Below are 16,391 nucleotides of genomic sequence, written 5' to 3'. Positions count from 1 at the left end.
GGGCTAAGCAGAGTGCCTGGCTGGCTCAGTCAGTAGACCATGTGACTCTTGATCTCAGGGTCATGAGTTCAAGCCCCATGTTAGGTATGGAGCCTACTTACAAAAGAAAAACAAACAATAATAAGCAAAAGATCAAGGAAAAGATACTGGCTCTGAGGTATTACCTGAAGTCTTGCTCTAACCCCTATTCTTTTACCACATGGGCCAAAATGTAGAGCTACTAGTCATCCAGTTTTCCTGGGCACGTTCTCCATCGCTCTTCCTTTCCCATTCTTTACTTAGTTTAGACTTACTTCATTCCTCAACAGTCTCCATTTAAGGACCCATTGGTCATATTGCAGGTAACAGTACCAGGACGGTAGATGACAGTCTTCCTGTCTTCAAATTGAGGACAGTCTACACCTGGGAGTAGTGCATCGAGTCCTATCCAGGGCATGGGAGCAGACAGTAGGTTTCAGGAGTTCAAAGTATAAATATGTAAAATATTTAAAATGCAAAATATGTTACATAAAATATAAAATACATTAAAAGAAAAACAGGTCACAAATCCAGCACTGGATTTTGTATGTAGCCAGACCAGTTCAGATAATGGTAACAACAAAATAACATCTAGTGTGTCAGGCACTGCTAACAGAGTTCTCACGATAGCACCAGAGTAATAGATTAGTACTTTTTTTTTAAGTTTATTTATTTATTTTGAGAGAGAGATAGAACGCACACATGCACAAGCAGGGGAGGGGCAGAAAGAGGGAGAGAGAATCCCAAGCAGGCTCCAGGCTGTCAGCGTAGAGCCTGACTTGGGCTCAATCCCATGAACTGTGAGATCATGACCTGAGCTGAAATCAAGGATCCGATGCTTAACTGACTGAGCCACCCAGGCGCCCCAATAGGTACTTTTATTATCATCATCCATTTTTGCAGATGAGGGCAGTTTACATACTTTGTCTGATGTGTAACATGAGTGGCAGAACCACAGATCCCTCACATGTAATCACTAAGCTATATTGTTCTAATACCAAGGCAGTGAGGCAGTTGATAAATCTCTAACCTGACTTTGGTTTTTCAGAAATCCTGAAAAACCTTATGTAGAGAACCTTATGACTTCAGTTTAATTGTTCTCAAATTCTTTTTTTAAAAATAGTTCTCAAGGGGCACCTGGGAGGTTCAGTCGGTTAAGTGTCTGACTCTCATGGTCGTGAGATTGAGCTCCGCATTGGGCTCCATGCTGACAGAGCAGAGTCTGCTTGAGATTCTCCCTCTCCCTCTCTCTCTGCCCCTCTCCCATTTACACACACACACACACACTCTCTCTCTCTCTCTCTCAAAATAAATAAATGAACATCAGAAATTAAATTGTTCACATATTCTTAAAACATAAGAAGGCGTCAATGAAAAGATCAGAAAATATAACCAAATATAAGAAATCATCAAGGGAAATCTATGAATCATTGCAGTTGTGCAGCTCTAACACCTGTAGTCTGAGCCGTGAGCCCTTTGCAGTGCCAGTCGGACCCTTATACTCCCCAGAGACCCAGACAGAGCTGACATCTGGGGCTTTCCTTGTGGACTGCTGACATCCTGGCTACAAGCCTGCCTTCTCATACCTCTTCTGTTCCTCATACCTCACAAGAAATTCTTAGTGACCCTTGGCAAAATCCCATGACTTCTTCTAAGTGGAAATGGAAGGAGAAAATAAGACAATAACAGTAAGTTCCATTATATCCTGAGTGCAAATATTCCAATCTTCGCATGGATTGAATATATTTGCATTTCCAGTTTTACATTCTGTAGTGCCTGGAAACTCCATTTTGAAGCATTAGATGAACTTTATAGTTAGGTTGTAAAAATATAAAATTCCATAGAAAAAAAACCTTATGTTAATTTAAAAAAATTAACTCATAAGTAAAGAATGGTCCAAAGCTGAGAAAGTGTCAAATTAAATTAGAATTATATTAACAGAAGCCAATTAAAAATTTTTTTTAATGTTAATTATGTTTGAGGGGGAGAGAGTGCAAGCGGGAGAGGGGCAGAGAGAGGGAGACACAGAATCCAAAACAGGCTCCAGGCTCTGAACTGTCAGCACAGAGCGTGACGGGGGCTCGAACACACAGACTGCAAGATCATGACCTGAGCCAAAGTCGCACGCTCAACCGACTGAGCCAGCCAGGCGACCCTAACAGAAGCCAATTTGTAGTCTAACTTTTTTTCCCTAAATTTACTTATTTTTCTGTGTTATTTCTATCACTTCTTTTTATTGTTGCTAACACAAGGAATACCAATGTAAAAAATAGCCCATAATTTTCAGTATATCAACGATATTACAAGTTTGTTTATTTCTGCATGGAGGAAAGTTTATTAGAGTAGGGATGTGCTTTCATGAACATACATGGCATAAAGTATAAGATTACTAGAGCTTACTGAGCACATACTGGGCACCAAACATCCAGGAGAGTATTCCAGACTTTCAAGTAGTCTCCCAGTGACACCATAACTAAGCCTTCAGTAGGCCATTCCAGTGTTTTGTTCAGCTGGTTGCTTCTAGGAGAGTTGGGCAGTATGTTTACACCAGTGAATTCTATGGTGGTGAGTGATTTGCTTTACTTTGTTTACTACCAATTGTGTCTCCTTTTAAAGATGGTAATGAGTGGGGCACCACGACAAGGGATAATGGATTCTGCTCCGTGAATAATAGAGCAGGTGGAAGCATTGCAGGTAGAAGGGACAAATATGTATATACCCAGAATGTGTGATGACAAGATGCTGTCTTCTCCAGGTTGAGGAGTTTCCATGAATTAAGCTGACACAGGCTGTTGGCTGGCTTCCCCAGCAAACTGTGCCCCATGAAGGAGTCGGTGATGGGCTTTGCCAATGGCGTTTTTAGACATTCAGCAGTGACTACCCAGATCAGGATTGGTGTTCTCCTCACGCTGCAGTTTTAATTTAACTCTACCCCTGTGGGTTTCCTAAAACCTTAAACAATCTCTCTGACCTTTTAGTAGCTTGGAGAATAATCAACCATAGAATACTAGTGAGATGATTGCTCTCCAAACCTCTCTACTCCAGAGACAAGCTCTCTATTATCCCCTACTCTTCTTTCAGTGCAGAGAAATTCCTAGGAGAAACTCAGCCTTCAGTTAATTATTCCTTTAGATGTGCCTTCAATGTAAGGTGATTCAGCTTTACTTTTCTTCTGCTGATATATATCTTCTCCTATCTGAGATTGAAGTATTTATTACAAGTCCCTCTTCCGGAAATGTTTGGGCATTTCCTCCTAAATACTTGAAAGTCAGGCAGATGGAGCAAGTGGTCAGTGAAGGCTGAAATGTAGAATTAATGTTTTAAAACAAAATCCAAATCAGAAAACAGTATTGGGTAATTTAGTAGCTGTGGTACTTATATCTGGTCTTAGTGGTAGAGAATAATCAATATCCAATAGCTAAAAGAGCAAAAGACCAAAATACTGATTTGGTTAGGAACCAAATTAACTCTCAATTAATTAGCACATACAAGAGAAAGATAGAATTGAAAAAATAAATCTTTTAGGCATGTTTAAACACAAATTATAGTGCAGATGTGGATTCCCATGAAAAGTCTCTCAGAGTTTACCAGTAAGAGCTCACTTTCTCAATTTAATAATATGTAAGAGGGAGCCATGTCCCCAAACTTAAAAGCGCTGGGAAACGCAAAACATAATCATTCTAAAACAGTCTCTTCCTGAAGGGACAGCATTTTTTACCTCCAAAGTGGAGGAAAAGACAGAGAATAGATACACAAGCTTAGGACTTTAAAATTTGAAGGAATCAAACCCAAGGTTTCCCAATGCCATTTAATATACATAAGTTTTCTTTTTCTTTCTTTCTTTTTTTTTTTTCTAAACCCCTAGCTCCTCCCTATTCTTACATAATTCACCTTTTCCCCTTTGTCACAGTTACAGATTTTACAATTTGAATAACTGGATGAAATCTTCAACAAGTTCAAAAGAAACTTAGCAATTTCTTTCTCATTCTTTGTTTCTAGAGACTGAACTTTCAAGTCTGTTTTTCCCACTCTCTCGTTGGCAGCGCTCTGCACCTGGATGGGATTCGGCCAGTTTTCACAACAGACTTGCTTCCACTTCCCACCTGTTTTTTTNCTGGCTGTCAGCTCGAACCCGTGAACCGTGAGAGCATGACCTGAGCTGAAGTCGGACGCTTAACCCACTGAGCCACCCAGGTGCCCCACCACCTGCTTTTTTCTAAGGGGGATGCTGTTTGAGTAAGGCTGGGGTGTCGTGGTTTGTCATTTGAGGTCAGGATAGAATGCTTTTTCCTGAACTCTTTTCTGACCTCACCTCCACCTTCTCATTCTCAACTCTAATGCATCCAGGCAAAAGGCCAGGTTCTCCCACTTCCATTCTTCCCAGAACCTCCCATTGCTGCCAGGACTGAATGACTTGTGATATTACTCAGCTACCTCTTTCCTCACCTGTGGACTGGATATCCCTGCCCTCCATCCTCAGCCAAGGCTATGCCTCTGGAGGGCCTGGCTACCTCTCTCTCACTGAGGTCTGTCAGGCCACCTCTCTTGGGACTCAAAGAGCCCTTGTGATGTAGAGTTGCCTTTTAATAGAATGTTGAAGAAATTGACCTGGGCTACACGTAATTCCTAAAGGGCCCCTTCAGTTGGTAATAAAGCTGCTTCAAAGGCCACCTTTGGGTGGTACAACACAGCTTTCCTGCCTCAGCTTTTGTTCAGCCTGATGTATTTCATTCCAACCCTGGCAATGACACCAGCTTGTTTCTCCGATCGAGAAATGCCCTTGGTAGCCAGTTCTCTGAGGACCCGGAGTGACATGCAGGGGACAGAGATCAAGCATATTGATTCACAGAATCTTAAACTTTTTTGATCCCCTAAAATCTGCTAGTATGTCTCAAGGCCAGCTCCAATGAGTAGATTTTTATTGTTTACCTAGGTCAAAAACCTTTTCTCTCCCATGATAGCATTTACATTTTCTCCTTCCATCACTGTAATGATCTCTTCCTGACACGGAGCAGGGACAATATCAGGTGATGGGGGACTGAGCACACCACCAGGATGTTCATTTTGGGTCTGGAGCTGTTTGTCCTCATAGGTCCAGTTTGTCTGTGGGTGCGCTCAGAGGTACATGACACAGAGGGATACATGTTCCTGTCATCTTCGCACCAAAGATTATCTGAACACTATACATGTCCTTAGTATTTGACACCAATAAATAATCAAATCACATAAATTCTACATGGAAGTTCAGAGAAAGGTGACATCAAATGTTCTAAGGCAAAGAGAACTCAGTTTATTCTTGGGTAGCCCTGTTTACAAATAAGGGAACACAGGATTCCAGAGGCATTGTCCAGAGAGGCACAGGGGTAGGGGCCACAGACCAAAGAGGGCTGACTGCAGACCTTGGTTCCTTAATGGGGGTGCCCAGTATAGTCTGATCCAGTTCCACCTGTGTCTTCTGCCCCCCCTTTGAAGCTCCCGAATACTCTCTTTACCACCTTTCCCATGGTAGAGGAGATGTGGATTCTGTCCTTTCCCTACATTCTTCTTCACAGTGTGAAGTGACATGCTCTTATCCATGGCCTAGGGACTGCCTTTTTCCTTACTGTTCCTCCCCTCCCCCCACCTCTCCACCCATAACATTAGGTGGGAGAGGATGAAGAGTGCCAGGTAATGTAAGCCTGAGGATGAATCCTAACTCCGAGTCGGAGCTATCAGGGGAGACTGGGCTATGCAGGGGAGGATTAGGATCTGGATTGGCCTAAAGACCAGAGTCTAGCCCCACAGCTTGGGCCAGGGGTGAGGATTATAGGAGGGACCCGTGGCAAGCATGAGGAGTGGGGGAGGATTGGCCTCAATTTGACAGACCTGGAACCCCAGCCTACCTGGTGCTCACCACAGTACATTCCAGAAGGAGAAAGATGAGGAGGGTGATGACGGAGATCAGGGCTACCAGTTACAGGTTGTGAGGCAGAACAGGCCTCCCTACCACATTATTCTCAGAAGCGGAGAGTCAGGCATTTCCCAGTCCTGCTCAGTCTATGACCTCTGACCTCTGCTTCCCTGACAGCAGCATACCACCCTCGTGGCCTCTCTTTCCAGTTTCATGGACCTGGACTACTGCCTCAAGTTCTCTCATTGCCTGTCGTTTCTTCCAGTTTTACCATGCCTGTGACCAGCCAGGCATTGTGGTTTTCTGCATCATGGACTACGATGTGCTGCAGTTCTGTGATTTCCTGGGCTCCTTAATGTCCGTGTGGGTCACTGTCATTGCCATGGCTCGTTTACAGCCTGTGGTCAAGCAGGTCAGTCCAGAGTGGGCCCTGGGGGACAACGGTAGGCAAAGTGTACTTGAAATTTATTCCCAACCTCTCCCTGGGGTCATTGCCAAGTGCCCCTCTCCAACCCGGCCCAGCCCCTGGAGTCCTCTTTCTCCAGGTGCTGTATTTGCTGGGGGCTATGCTGCTGTCTATGGCTCTACAGCTTGACCGGCATGGACTCTGGAACCTGCTCGGACCCAGTCTCTTCGCCCTGGGGATCTTGGCCACAGCCTGGGTAAGGTTGGGAGGGCTGGGGGCGAGGGGGGGGGACGCAGAGTCCCAGCAGGACTTGGGTGCAGGGCCCTGAGTGTCTGGTCCCCAGTGTAAGATGGGCTTGGACCCTGTCATCATCACGGCGCTGCTCATGGTGCCCACTCCAGTCGGCAGGTGCCTTCAGGTCGCAACCAGGGCTCTGGGGAAGCCTGAGAATGATCAGTTCTGGCTCAGGTTCCAAGGCCTCGTATTCCTGAGTCCCACTTCTCTGCTTCCCCCAGACAGTACGCAGCGTCCGCCGCCGGCACTGCTACCCACCCACGTGGCGCCGCTGGCTTTTCTACCTGTGCCCGGGCAGCCTTATTGCAGGCAGTGCTGTCCTACTCTATGCTTTTGTGGAGACCCGAGACAACTACTTCTACATTCACAGCATTTGGCATATGCTCATCGCTGGCAGTGTGGGCTTTTTGCTGCCTCCACGTGCTAAGACTGACCACCGGGTCCCATCTGGAGCCCGGGCCCGGGGCTGCGGTTACCAGCTGTGCATCAATGAGCAGGAGGAGCTGGGCCTTGTGGGTCCGGGAGGGGCCACTGTCAGCAGCATCTGTGCCAGCTGAGGGGGGCTTTGGGCCTGGCCCTTGGGGAACATGAACCTTTCCTAGGGGTGGAGAGCCCTTCCTGGGAATGTGGAACCCTTCCAGGGATAAGAGACAGGTTGTATTTCTTGAGGACATGGAGGTTTTCTTAAGGACATGGAGCTCTTCTAGGGGCCTGGCACGCTTCCTGAAGGCTCGGAGTCTTCCTGCATCATCGAGTCCTTCTTAAGGACTGGAGCCTGTGCAGGGCCACAGAGCCCTTCAGGACCAAGGAGTCCCTCCTAGGGGTGTGGAGTCCTTCCCAGGGATATGGAGCCCTCCTAAGGACATGGATTCCTTACCAGGGAGACAAAGCCCTCTCAGGACATGGCATCATTCCCGAGGAAACGGAGTCCATCTTGGGGAAACTGAGTCTCCACATCTTCCCAGCAGCTCAGCAACTCTGGCCTCAGGCTTCCTTCCCAAGGCAGCATCTGGGCTGTGCCATGCTGTCCTGTTCTGGGAGGGGGATCACAGGACAGATGGGGCTGGGGCTGGGGTGGCTGATATTCTGAGTTGATGCAGTTGATGCAGGTGGAGTCTGTTGTGTCTCCAATGAAGTATTTGCTGGTTCTGTGCTGCCTTCTTTCCTGGGGCCAAGGGCGTGGGGAGGAGAGGGTAAGAGAGGGCCTGAGGAAATCAGCAGGGGTGGTGGGAACCCAGCCAGAATGAGCTGCTGGAGCTTCTGCCTGAGGCTTTTGCCCCCTCATGGCAGGCTGCAGCCGCTGGGAGTAGGGAGTTGTGAGTGTGTGTGTGTGTGTTTGTGTGTGTGCGTGCTGAGATGATTTAAACTAGCAAGACAGACTTCCCTTGTGGTGCCCACACCCAAGGAAGTTGAGGTCTCAGGAAATTGGATCCGCAGGTATAAGTCACAAATGTGCAAGAAACCTCACAGTACGTAACTTCTATTTTGAGTCCCCATTTTGCCTGAGACATGTCCTTTGTCAATTTGGGACTTCTCCTCTTTCCACAAGGGTCACAGCCGAGTCTTAAGGGTCTTATATAATGCAGAGATGTTGGGAGAGTGTTTTCTGGTCACCGGGGTCCACACTACACCCATCCCCTGAGCATTCCAATATCCCACCTGGTCCCCAGGCAGCAGTGCAGGCAGGCCATCCCCAAGCGCCTTCCTGTGCCATCTGCATGGCCCTTTGCAGTGCTGAGGCTCTCCCGACCTCTCTGCCACACACAAGGGCCTGTGAGGCTTCGGCTGCCCTTGAAGCCATGTCTTCTCTGGGAGACTCCTTGGGGCTTCGCTTGACCAGCAAAGCGTGAGTTGCCTGTCTTTCAGGTCCTGCAAACTTTTCCAGAGGTTTGGCCTAGGGATTGGGCCTAGGACCTCTTCCTTTTGGGACCCTCTGTGCCAAAGCCCTCGCTGTATCCCCTCCTCTTCTCTCTTCCTTCTCCTTAGCTTAGGGAATCTTTTAGTAATCTGGAGGTGGAGAAGGCTCCCTTTTACTTCGTTTTTTCTCCCTAATCTTTTATCTCTGCCTGAAGACTCTCCTGTTAAGACTTTAGAGCTTAGGAAGCTCAAAAGCCAGGAAAAAACCCCTTTGTTCTCTGCTTTCTGCAATTTTCTTTTCCTTGGGGGCATTGAGCAGAGTGATGCGGCTGACCGAATGGTGAGCCAAGAGATGTGGGCTAGATGTCTGTTGCTGTATCAGAAATATCGTTTCTTCATATTAGGTTGTACAGAGTCAGGTAACTAGGTTGCATGAACCCAAATAGCTGGGATTCAGAACAGAGTCTGCAGAGTACAGAAGGCACTGAAGAGGGACAGAGAGCTGGGACAGACCACACCTAGCTAGGAGGGGTGAGAAGGGGTTTTCAGGAAGAGGGAAGAAGATTTCAGTGAGGGCTGAATGATTCCATAATGCCAAGATGTTGGGAGAGGGTTCTCTCTGGTCACCAGTGTCCATATTGCATTTCTCCACTGAGATTACTGTCATTCCAAGTGGCCCCCAGTCAGTAAAGCACTTAAGACACAGTATCATGCCTAGCTTGGTCTGTGTTGAGTGTCCAGTAGATGTTAGCTAATCGTCAAGAAGTATCTGGACACACGAGGGAGGAGCAAGGGGGAGACACAGAGTCAGGAAAGACTGATAGTTGTTGGGGAACTGGGAATAGTTTGGCCGGGCCGGGGCCCAGAGAGTGTGTGTGTGGGTGGAGTGGGGCTGAGGCAAACAGCCAGTATGAGGTCGGATGGAGAGGTGGGGTCTGGTTTTTATCCCATGGAAAATGAGTCATTGGAGGGATTTAAGCAGGAGAGTACCATGACCAGTTTGGTGGAATTTTTGTTGTTGTTGTTGTTGTTGTTTTGTTTTTGAATGGGCATTATCTAGTGCAGAGGAAGGATTTTGTAGAGAGTTTGGAGGACAAAAGTGTGGTGACACAGCTGTTGCAATATTTAAGACAGAGATAGTGAAGGCTTCTTGAGACAATGTCATTGAAAGCCGGGACACATTTAGGAGCTCTTAGGAGGTGGATTTTCTCCGACTTAGTGACAAATTCGATGTGTGGGATTGTGATGGTCAGAGAAAAGGAAGGTACATCTCTAGTAGCTCTTGGGTTGACTGTAGGATGGTGAGGCAGCCATGAGGCTATTCACAGATCTCTCAGTCTTCCCACTCCTTCTGGACACCTGGTAAGTGTGCTTCGCCTCCCTCTTGATGTTAGCCATGGCATGTGCTTGCATTGGTGGATGAAGTGGAAGTGAGGCTTGAAGAGCCAGCCAGGCTTTGTCATGGTGACTAGCGATGTTCCAGGCGGTAGCTGCCTTCTCATCCTGAGACCCTGAGGGATGAAGACAGTGATTCAGAGCAGACTTCACCCACCCAGTCTACTGCTGATGACCTGCAGCAAGAGGGAGAAATAAACCCTGTGGGTTGCAGCCATTGCAATTTGAAGCCATTACCACAGTGCACCTAGCCTGTCATGCATGACACAGTTGAAGAGCAACAGGGAAGGTGGGACAATTCCCTGGAGAGCAGGTCTCCCCTTAGCAGGGCTAGGGCAGCAGCTTTCACCTCTGCGTTCCTCAGGCTGTAGATGACGGGGTTTAGTGAGGGGGTCACGACCCCATAGAACAATGCAATAATCTTATCCAGGTTGGGGTCCTTGGCCTTGGGCTTGAAGTACATGAAGGAGATGGTCCCATAGAAAACCACCACCACTGTGAGGTGGGCAGAGCAGGTGGAGAAGGCTTTGCGCCGGCCTGCAGCAGAGGGCACCCTAAGGATGGCAGCAAGGATGAAAATGTAGGACAGGCAGATGAGGAGGAGTGGGGCCAGCGTCAGGACACACGTGGCCACGATTAATAGCAGTGCATTGAGAGAGATGTCCCCACAGGACAGTTTCAGCACTGCCAAGATCTCACAGAAGAAGTGGTTGATGATATTGTGGCCACAGAAGGGGAGGCTCCAGGTGAGAAGGGATTGCAGCAGTGAAATGGCAAAACCTGTCCCCCAGCTCAGCACTGCCATCCACAAGCATGTCTGCCTACTCATGATCTCTGGGTACCTAAGTGGCTGGCAGATAGCCACATAACGGTCATATGCCATCACAGCCAGGAGCAGGCACTCCGTGGAGCCCAGCGCCAGGGTCAGGTACATCTGAAGGACACAACCAAGGAAGGAGATGGTCCTTTGGGCTCCCAGGAAGTTGACTAGCATGAGAGGCACAAAGGAGGATGTGCCGCAGATGTCCATGAGGGAGAGGTTGCTGAGAAAGAAGTACATGGGGCTGTGCAGGTGGGGGTCCAGCACGTTCAGCCCGATGAGGAGGGAGTTCCCCAGCACATTCATGGAGTAGATGCCCAGGCAGAGCACAAACAGGGCCATCTCTAGGTTATGGTGCTCGTGTAGCCCCAGCAAGACGTATTCTGTCACAGCCGTCTGGTTTGCCATCTCATTCTCCCTCCTTCCCTGTCTGGACCACACAGCTCTCAGAAAAAGCTCTTGCTGGCCTGGAAGCCAAGCAGCCTGGATGTGTGCCCTGGGAGCAGGTCAGCCCTGCCCCTGCAACTCAGTTTCATCATCTGTGTAACGAGAGGTTGAACCAAAGGCCTGTAAGTTGGTCCTCAGCTCTGCCCTGAGTTGTGATGTAAGTTAGGGAGATGAGGCACATCAAAGAGATGGGCTCTTTGTTGTTCTCTCCAGGGTGGGTGCAGCGGAGGNAGCCCTGCCCCTGCAACTCAGTTTCATCATCTGTGTAACGAGAGGTTGAACCAAAGGCCTGTAAGTTGGTCCTCAGCTCTGCCCTGAGTTGTGATGTAAGTTAGGGAGATGAGGCACATTCTAGACCCCTGGGCTCTTTGTTGTTCTCTCCAGGGTGGGTGCAGCGGATCAAGAGTAGGATTCATGTTAGGCACCCTCCTTTGTAATATAAAGAGTTCTTGGCTGTTAAAGGAAGCATCTTTTCTAGGTTATGACTCCGTATGGCTGAATTTTGCTCATGGTATTTCAGATTCATTCATTTGCTGAATGTGTTTTGAATACTTATTCAGTGCTAGGGCTTGTTTAGGTGCTAAGAATACACCAGTAAGAAAAATAAATGGACGGAAACATACCACACCTATCATAAGGTTGCCCTGCTTCTTCCCTGAATTCGGTGAGATGAACTTAGGAAGGCCCATGGGTGATGGGTGATGCTCACCTAGTGTTTCTTTGGGCATTAAGAGTCAAACATTTCCACTCCACAGGATGTGTAAGCCTGATATGTGGTCATCTTTCTTTAAGGAGTGGTAGGCCATTTGTTGATTTTCCCCCCTTCCTTCATCCATTGATTTTTAGAAGATCATACAAGAACATAAAATTCCACTAGAGCCACTGGTCACAGGTTTTAACCTGTTCATGTAAGCCAAGTGACTCACTTCTTGGCCTCCATATTGCCTTATAGAATAATTTTATTGGCAGTGATGTCTCAGAGGAGAGAAAACCAGGTTCTGATTTGGCAGGGGCGTTGTCATTCAGTGACTAGTTTTAAAAGGGAGTGGTGGGCAAAGGCAGCTGTTCTCTCTCAGGTGGCTTTTGTCACTCTTCTGAGCTGGTGTCATAGCTTCCTTGGAAGCGCCAGTGTCAGGAGAGAGCCCTAAAGTCCCTAAGGCACAGCAGTCCTGTTACGCAGGAAGACTGTCTTATGGCCCAGGTGACCCCTGGTTTAAAGCAGAAACAGGAGCTGAGTGTGACATTTAACATACAGAAGATATAATCACCTCACTCCTGGGATGACTATGAGGCCATTGTCCTGTGACAGCACTGGAGTTCTGTCTGTCAGGACTGGATTTTCTCCCTCATTCTTCTTTCTCTCTAGATGCTAGTGCATCTAGCATTTGTAGGAGCCGATGGGCTCATCCTCTACTGAATAAATCTTGTCTTTTCCCAGTGCTACATCTTGCNCAAAAGTCGGACGCTTAACCGACTAAGCTACCCAGGTGCCCCTATTTATTTATTTTTATTTATTTATTTTTAAGTAGGCTTCATGCCCAGCGTGGGGCTCAACACGGGGCATGAACTCACAGCCCTGAGATCAATATCTGAGATTGAGAGCCAGATGCTTAATTGATGGAACCACCCAGAAATTCCCTTTTAGAGGCATGTCCTCCCTCCCTTCCCTACTGGGGGCTTTTTGCCCACCCCTTAGGGCCCTGTTCATTCTCTCTGTCTCTCTCCTCCCTCCTGCTCCTTGAGGGGGTTACATGCTCCCTTCTTGTGCTCCCTCAGCCTTTGCCTGTCTCTTTGTGTTCTTCTACAGTGTGTTGTACACCTCTACTAGAGAGCAGGACCCCGTTTCCTTCCCACACCTCCTACAGTGAGTGCTGCCAAGAGTAGTCACTCAACAGATATTCAATGCATGATTCAAAAAGCCTAGCTTTGCACCCCAGCGTCACTCAGCACTAATTAGCTGTGTCAGATTGACCAAGCCACATGGCTTATCTGAGACTCAGAGTCCCTTTGAAAAATGGAGGTGCTGTGTAGTTCAGATGAGGCAGACCCGCAAAAGTTCTAGTGAGCTGCCTAGAGCCACATGTTGTCTGAGGATCTAGATCGAAGGCTGCATCTTCAGCCACAGAGCACCTGCTGGATCTGTGCTCGCCACCTCCAGGTTCCAATGTCTGTCATGACCTCCTCCATTCCCAGCGCTGCTGCCACTGTTCCCTCCTCTGACCTGAATTAGAGTGATTTTCAGGGAGTTTCTGGAGCATACAGGGGCAGGTGATATATCTGGGTCAGCGCTGGACCTTACATCATGTGGATAACGTGAACACTTAGGGTAGAGTTTCTCTTGCTGAGTCTGGCAAAAAGATAAAGAATTGCCTAAGTGTGATGGTGGCTCATTCATTCACTCATTAAACAGATAACTGTGGAGCAGTTAGTTACTATGTGCCACGTCCTGTGCTCGNTACAGGGGCAGGTGATATATCTGGGTCAGCGCTGGACCTTACATCATGTGGATAACGTGAACACTTAGGGTAGAGTTTCTCTTGCTGAGTCTGGCAAAAAGATAAAGAATTGCCTAAGTGTGATGGTGGCTCATTCATTCACTCATTACAGGTAACTGTGGAGCAGTTAGTTACTATGTGCCACATCCTGTGCTCGGAGCTGAGAAAACAGCAGAGGCAGGTGTGGCTTCTGCCCTAACAGTTTACACTCATTCCCTCACGTTAGGTGACCTTGGACACGTCCCTTCTCTCTGGGCTTTAGAAACCTCTGAGGTTCTCTTTCAGTGTGGGTTGTAAAGACAAAATAAAACTTGAAATCTGTAAAGAAGTTAAAAGGAAGTCCTTTTTCTATGTTATGACTTCATGTGTGTGGATTATGCCCACAGCATTTCAGATGCAACAATAACGGTTTGGTCTTTACTGGGTGTGTTTTTACAAAATGAGCTATGTTAACCTCAGATTCTGACACCTGACACAGGTGTGTATGTGTCTGTGTGTGTGTCTGTGTGTGTGTCTGTGTGCATGCATGCACAAAAGGGGGGTCCCAAGTAGGTGAAAGATGAGAAACCACCTGTCTCCACATTTTTCTTCCTCTCTCTTGTCTCTAACAAAAAGACCAAGTGGGACTGGCAGAGGCATTTGAGGGCTTTTGAGAACAGGCTATGGCCTGCCCACTTGCCCTATCTCCCCTCCCACACCTGTTCCAGCCTCACCAGCCCCCTCCCCATTAATGGACAAAGCCCACCTGCTCCTATCTCATTCATCTTCCCATACTCTTTCTTCAGTCTAGAGTGGCCTGTCTCTTTCACCCTTCAAGGCTCTGCTCTTACACCTCTCCTCTGCACAGCCTGCTCTGATGCCTTCCTAGAACTGACCATCCCAACATCATGATGCTTACTGCTATCAGCACAGGCTAACTGCGTTCTGCCCTGCATTGTAGTCTGTTGTCTCTCTCTCAAAAGACTGTGAGCTATTTTAATTAAACGGTTGTTTCCGATTCATCACGGTTACCCTCTGTGCCTGTACCCAGGCAGTGTCGATGATTGCCATTTAAGATCTGCTGCAAATCCTGGTCCCAGATGTCTCACTTTGAGATCCCCTCCCCCACCAACACACACACAGCAACAGAGGATGCAGCTGTTGTGATTGCTGGGAGAAGAACTCTGGGGGTGTCAGTCTACTCCCTGTCATGGCACCTGTCTTTCTGAAGAGCTAAGTCAGAGAGTAGTGGGTCTCCTCACAATTTAGGAGTGTGATCATAACACATTCATGGAAATTAGAACCAGCTCATAGGGCAACAGGCTTATGGCCCCAAAGAAATAAGTCAGTGTCTAGACAATGCCATGTGTCCAGGTAACTGAGAGCTTTGACTCTGCTCCATGGCCACAAGATGGGACCCCAGGGAGCAGCTGCTGTTCCCTGGATGCCTCAGTTAAGATGAGCTAGGTTTTGCTGCAGTAACACATAATCTTAGTGGCTTACCATGACAAAGGTTTCTTTCTTTCTTATGCTAAATGTCCTTTTTAGGTCTTTAGGGGGCTCTGTTTCATGTTGTCCTCCCCAGAGACCCTGGCTGATGGAGGCTCCACCATCTGGACATCACAGGGCATGATGGCTGGGGAAGAACACACTAGGGCATTCATACCAGCAGTTAACATGCTCCGCCCCAGAAGTGACATGTGTCATATCTGCCCACACTTCACTGGCCCTTTGTAATCCTACCACATGGCTGGGAGGAGGAGAACCCGAAATACTGCTGACTATTTGGGTACGATATTGTCTCAAAGTACACTCAGTAAACATCTCCGGCATCTATCTGCCAATGTCTCACGCTCTGTCATGTCCTGGAAAATCAGCTTCACACAGAGATAGCAAACCGACTGTCTCTGAGAATAATTGTCTAATTTCACACCCAGGTTTAGACCTCCTGAGAGTCAAGGTGATGCCATAAACCAGGACTGGGAACCTGGGACAGGAGCCATTATTGCCTTTGTTCTGATTCTGCTGTATGACCTTGGCCGAATTTCTCCCTCTGTGAACGGAACCACTCAATTAGATGACCTCTAGTACCCTCTAACCTCTGAAACATCTCCTCACTCTGTCTAGCAACTCCCAACCCTGAGGTCTGACAGACCCAGGGTTACTTTGCAAGGTAAATATTATATCAATTTCATTGGCTGGCGAATCTAGTTTGAACCATCTGATATTTTATTTTAGGCCTCCCAATCTATTTTAAAAGAAAGGTGATGGGCATAAGAGGACTGAAGCTTCTGTTACAAGTTCCCTGACACGACTGGATCTAGGATTCCTGTTTGACTACTTCCTCGCTGGATGGCAGAGCAGGTGAGTGTGGGCTTTGGAGTCAGACCAGCCAGGGCCCAAGTCCCAGACCTGCCACTTGCTGACAGCTTTCTGAGCCTCACTTCCCTTACCTGTAAAGTGGCGATAAGAATAGTGTTTCCTTGTGGGGTTGTTTTAAGAATCCAGTGAGGTGAGGCATGCAGAGCTGCCTGGCACATGATAAATAATCAGTAAGTGGTAGCCGATAGTACTAATATCATTATGTCCTCTTTTGCAAGCAAGTATTCTGGTTTTCATATGTTGAAAAAAGATTTCATGAGAATAGTCCACATGCTAGATCAATTGTCCTTACCTCACACCGATTGCCCAGTGACATTAGCACCTGCAGGTGGCTGGAGCAGGCTGCCAGGTGTGCTGACCCGAGGCTTGGGAGACAGAGTCACCAAGTGCTGAGCTCATTACCAGCAG

The 16,391-nt window shown here is 47.6% G+C and overlaps 2 protein-coding genes across 9 annotated transcripts in view; one reads left to right on the top strand and one right to left on the bottom strand.

Annotated features, from left to right (window-relative positions):
- The window catches only part of TMEM8B (transmembrane protein 8B), a 35,626-nt gene extending 19,698 nt beyond the window's left edge, over positions 1-15,928 (top strand). The window contains exons 11-13 of one of the 7 annotated variants that reach the window (XM_077756201.1): positions 6,174-6,320; positions 6,454-6,570; positions 15,840-15,928. In XM_077756201.1, the coding sequence (XP_077612327.1) occupies positions 6,174-6,320; positions 6,454-6,570; positions 15,840-15,869 (294 nt within the window). In that variant the 3' untranslated portion in view covers positions 15,870-15,928. Of the gene's footprint in view, positions 1-6,173; positions 6,321-6,430; positions 6,571-6,829; positions 7,757-15,839 lie in introns of those variants that run through there. The other 6 variants (XM_077756200.1, XM_077756197.1, XM_077756198.1 and 3 more) reach the window with 6 other exon arrangements.
- LOC144225003 (olfactory receptor 13C7-like) lies at positions 8,852-11,277 on the bottom strand. Of its 2 annotated transcripts, XM_077756084.1 has the most exons (2): positions 10,200-11,277; positions 8,852-8,952 (listed from the first exon to the last, which is right to left on the bottom strand). In XM_077756084.1, the coding sequence occupies exons 1-2, from the start codon at positions 11,086-11,088 to the stop codon at positions 8,861-8,863; spliced, it is 981 nt and encodes a 326-aa protein (XP_077612210.1). In that variant the 5' UTR covers positions 11,089-11,277; the 3' UTR covers positions 8,852-8,860. The 2 variants fall into 2 exon arrangements, with proteins under 2 accessions (XP_077612210.1, XP_077612209.1); XM_077756083.1 differs by lacking the exon at positions 8,852-8,952 and having other exon boundaries at positions 9,910-11,277.
- Positions 15,929-16,391: the final 463 nt, after the last annotated feature.

Source organism: Crocuta crocuta, unplaced genomic scaffold, assembly GCF_008692635.1.
Source record: "Crocuta crocuta isolate KB4526 unplaced genomic scaffold, BGI_CrCroc_1.0 scaffold431, whole genome shotgun sequence".
Lineage (NCBI taxonomy): Eukaryota > Metazoa > Chordata > Mammalia > Carnivora > Hyaenidae > Crocuta > Crocuta crocuta.
The sequence above is the reverse complement of the archived record's forward strand: the minus strand, read 5'-3'. Positions and strand labels throughout refer to the sequence as shown.

What these genes read in the sequence shown, in the direction of transcription:
- LOC144225003 (XM_077756084.1), bottom strand. Translation starts at nt 11,088, where the DNA reads ATGGCAAACCAGACGGCTGTGACAGAATACGTCTTGCTGGGGCTACAC. An exon ending in GAACGCAGAGGTGAAAGCTG is followed by an intron (nt 8,953 to 10,199) that starts CTGCCCTAGCCC and finishes TCTGTCCCTCTT; the next exon opens with CAGTGCCTTCTGTACTCTGC.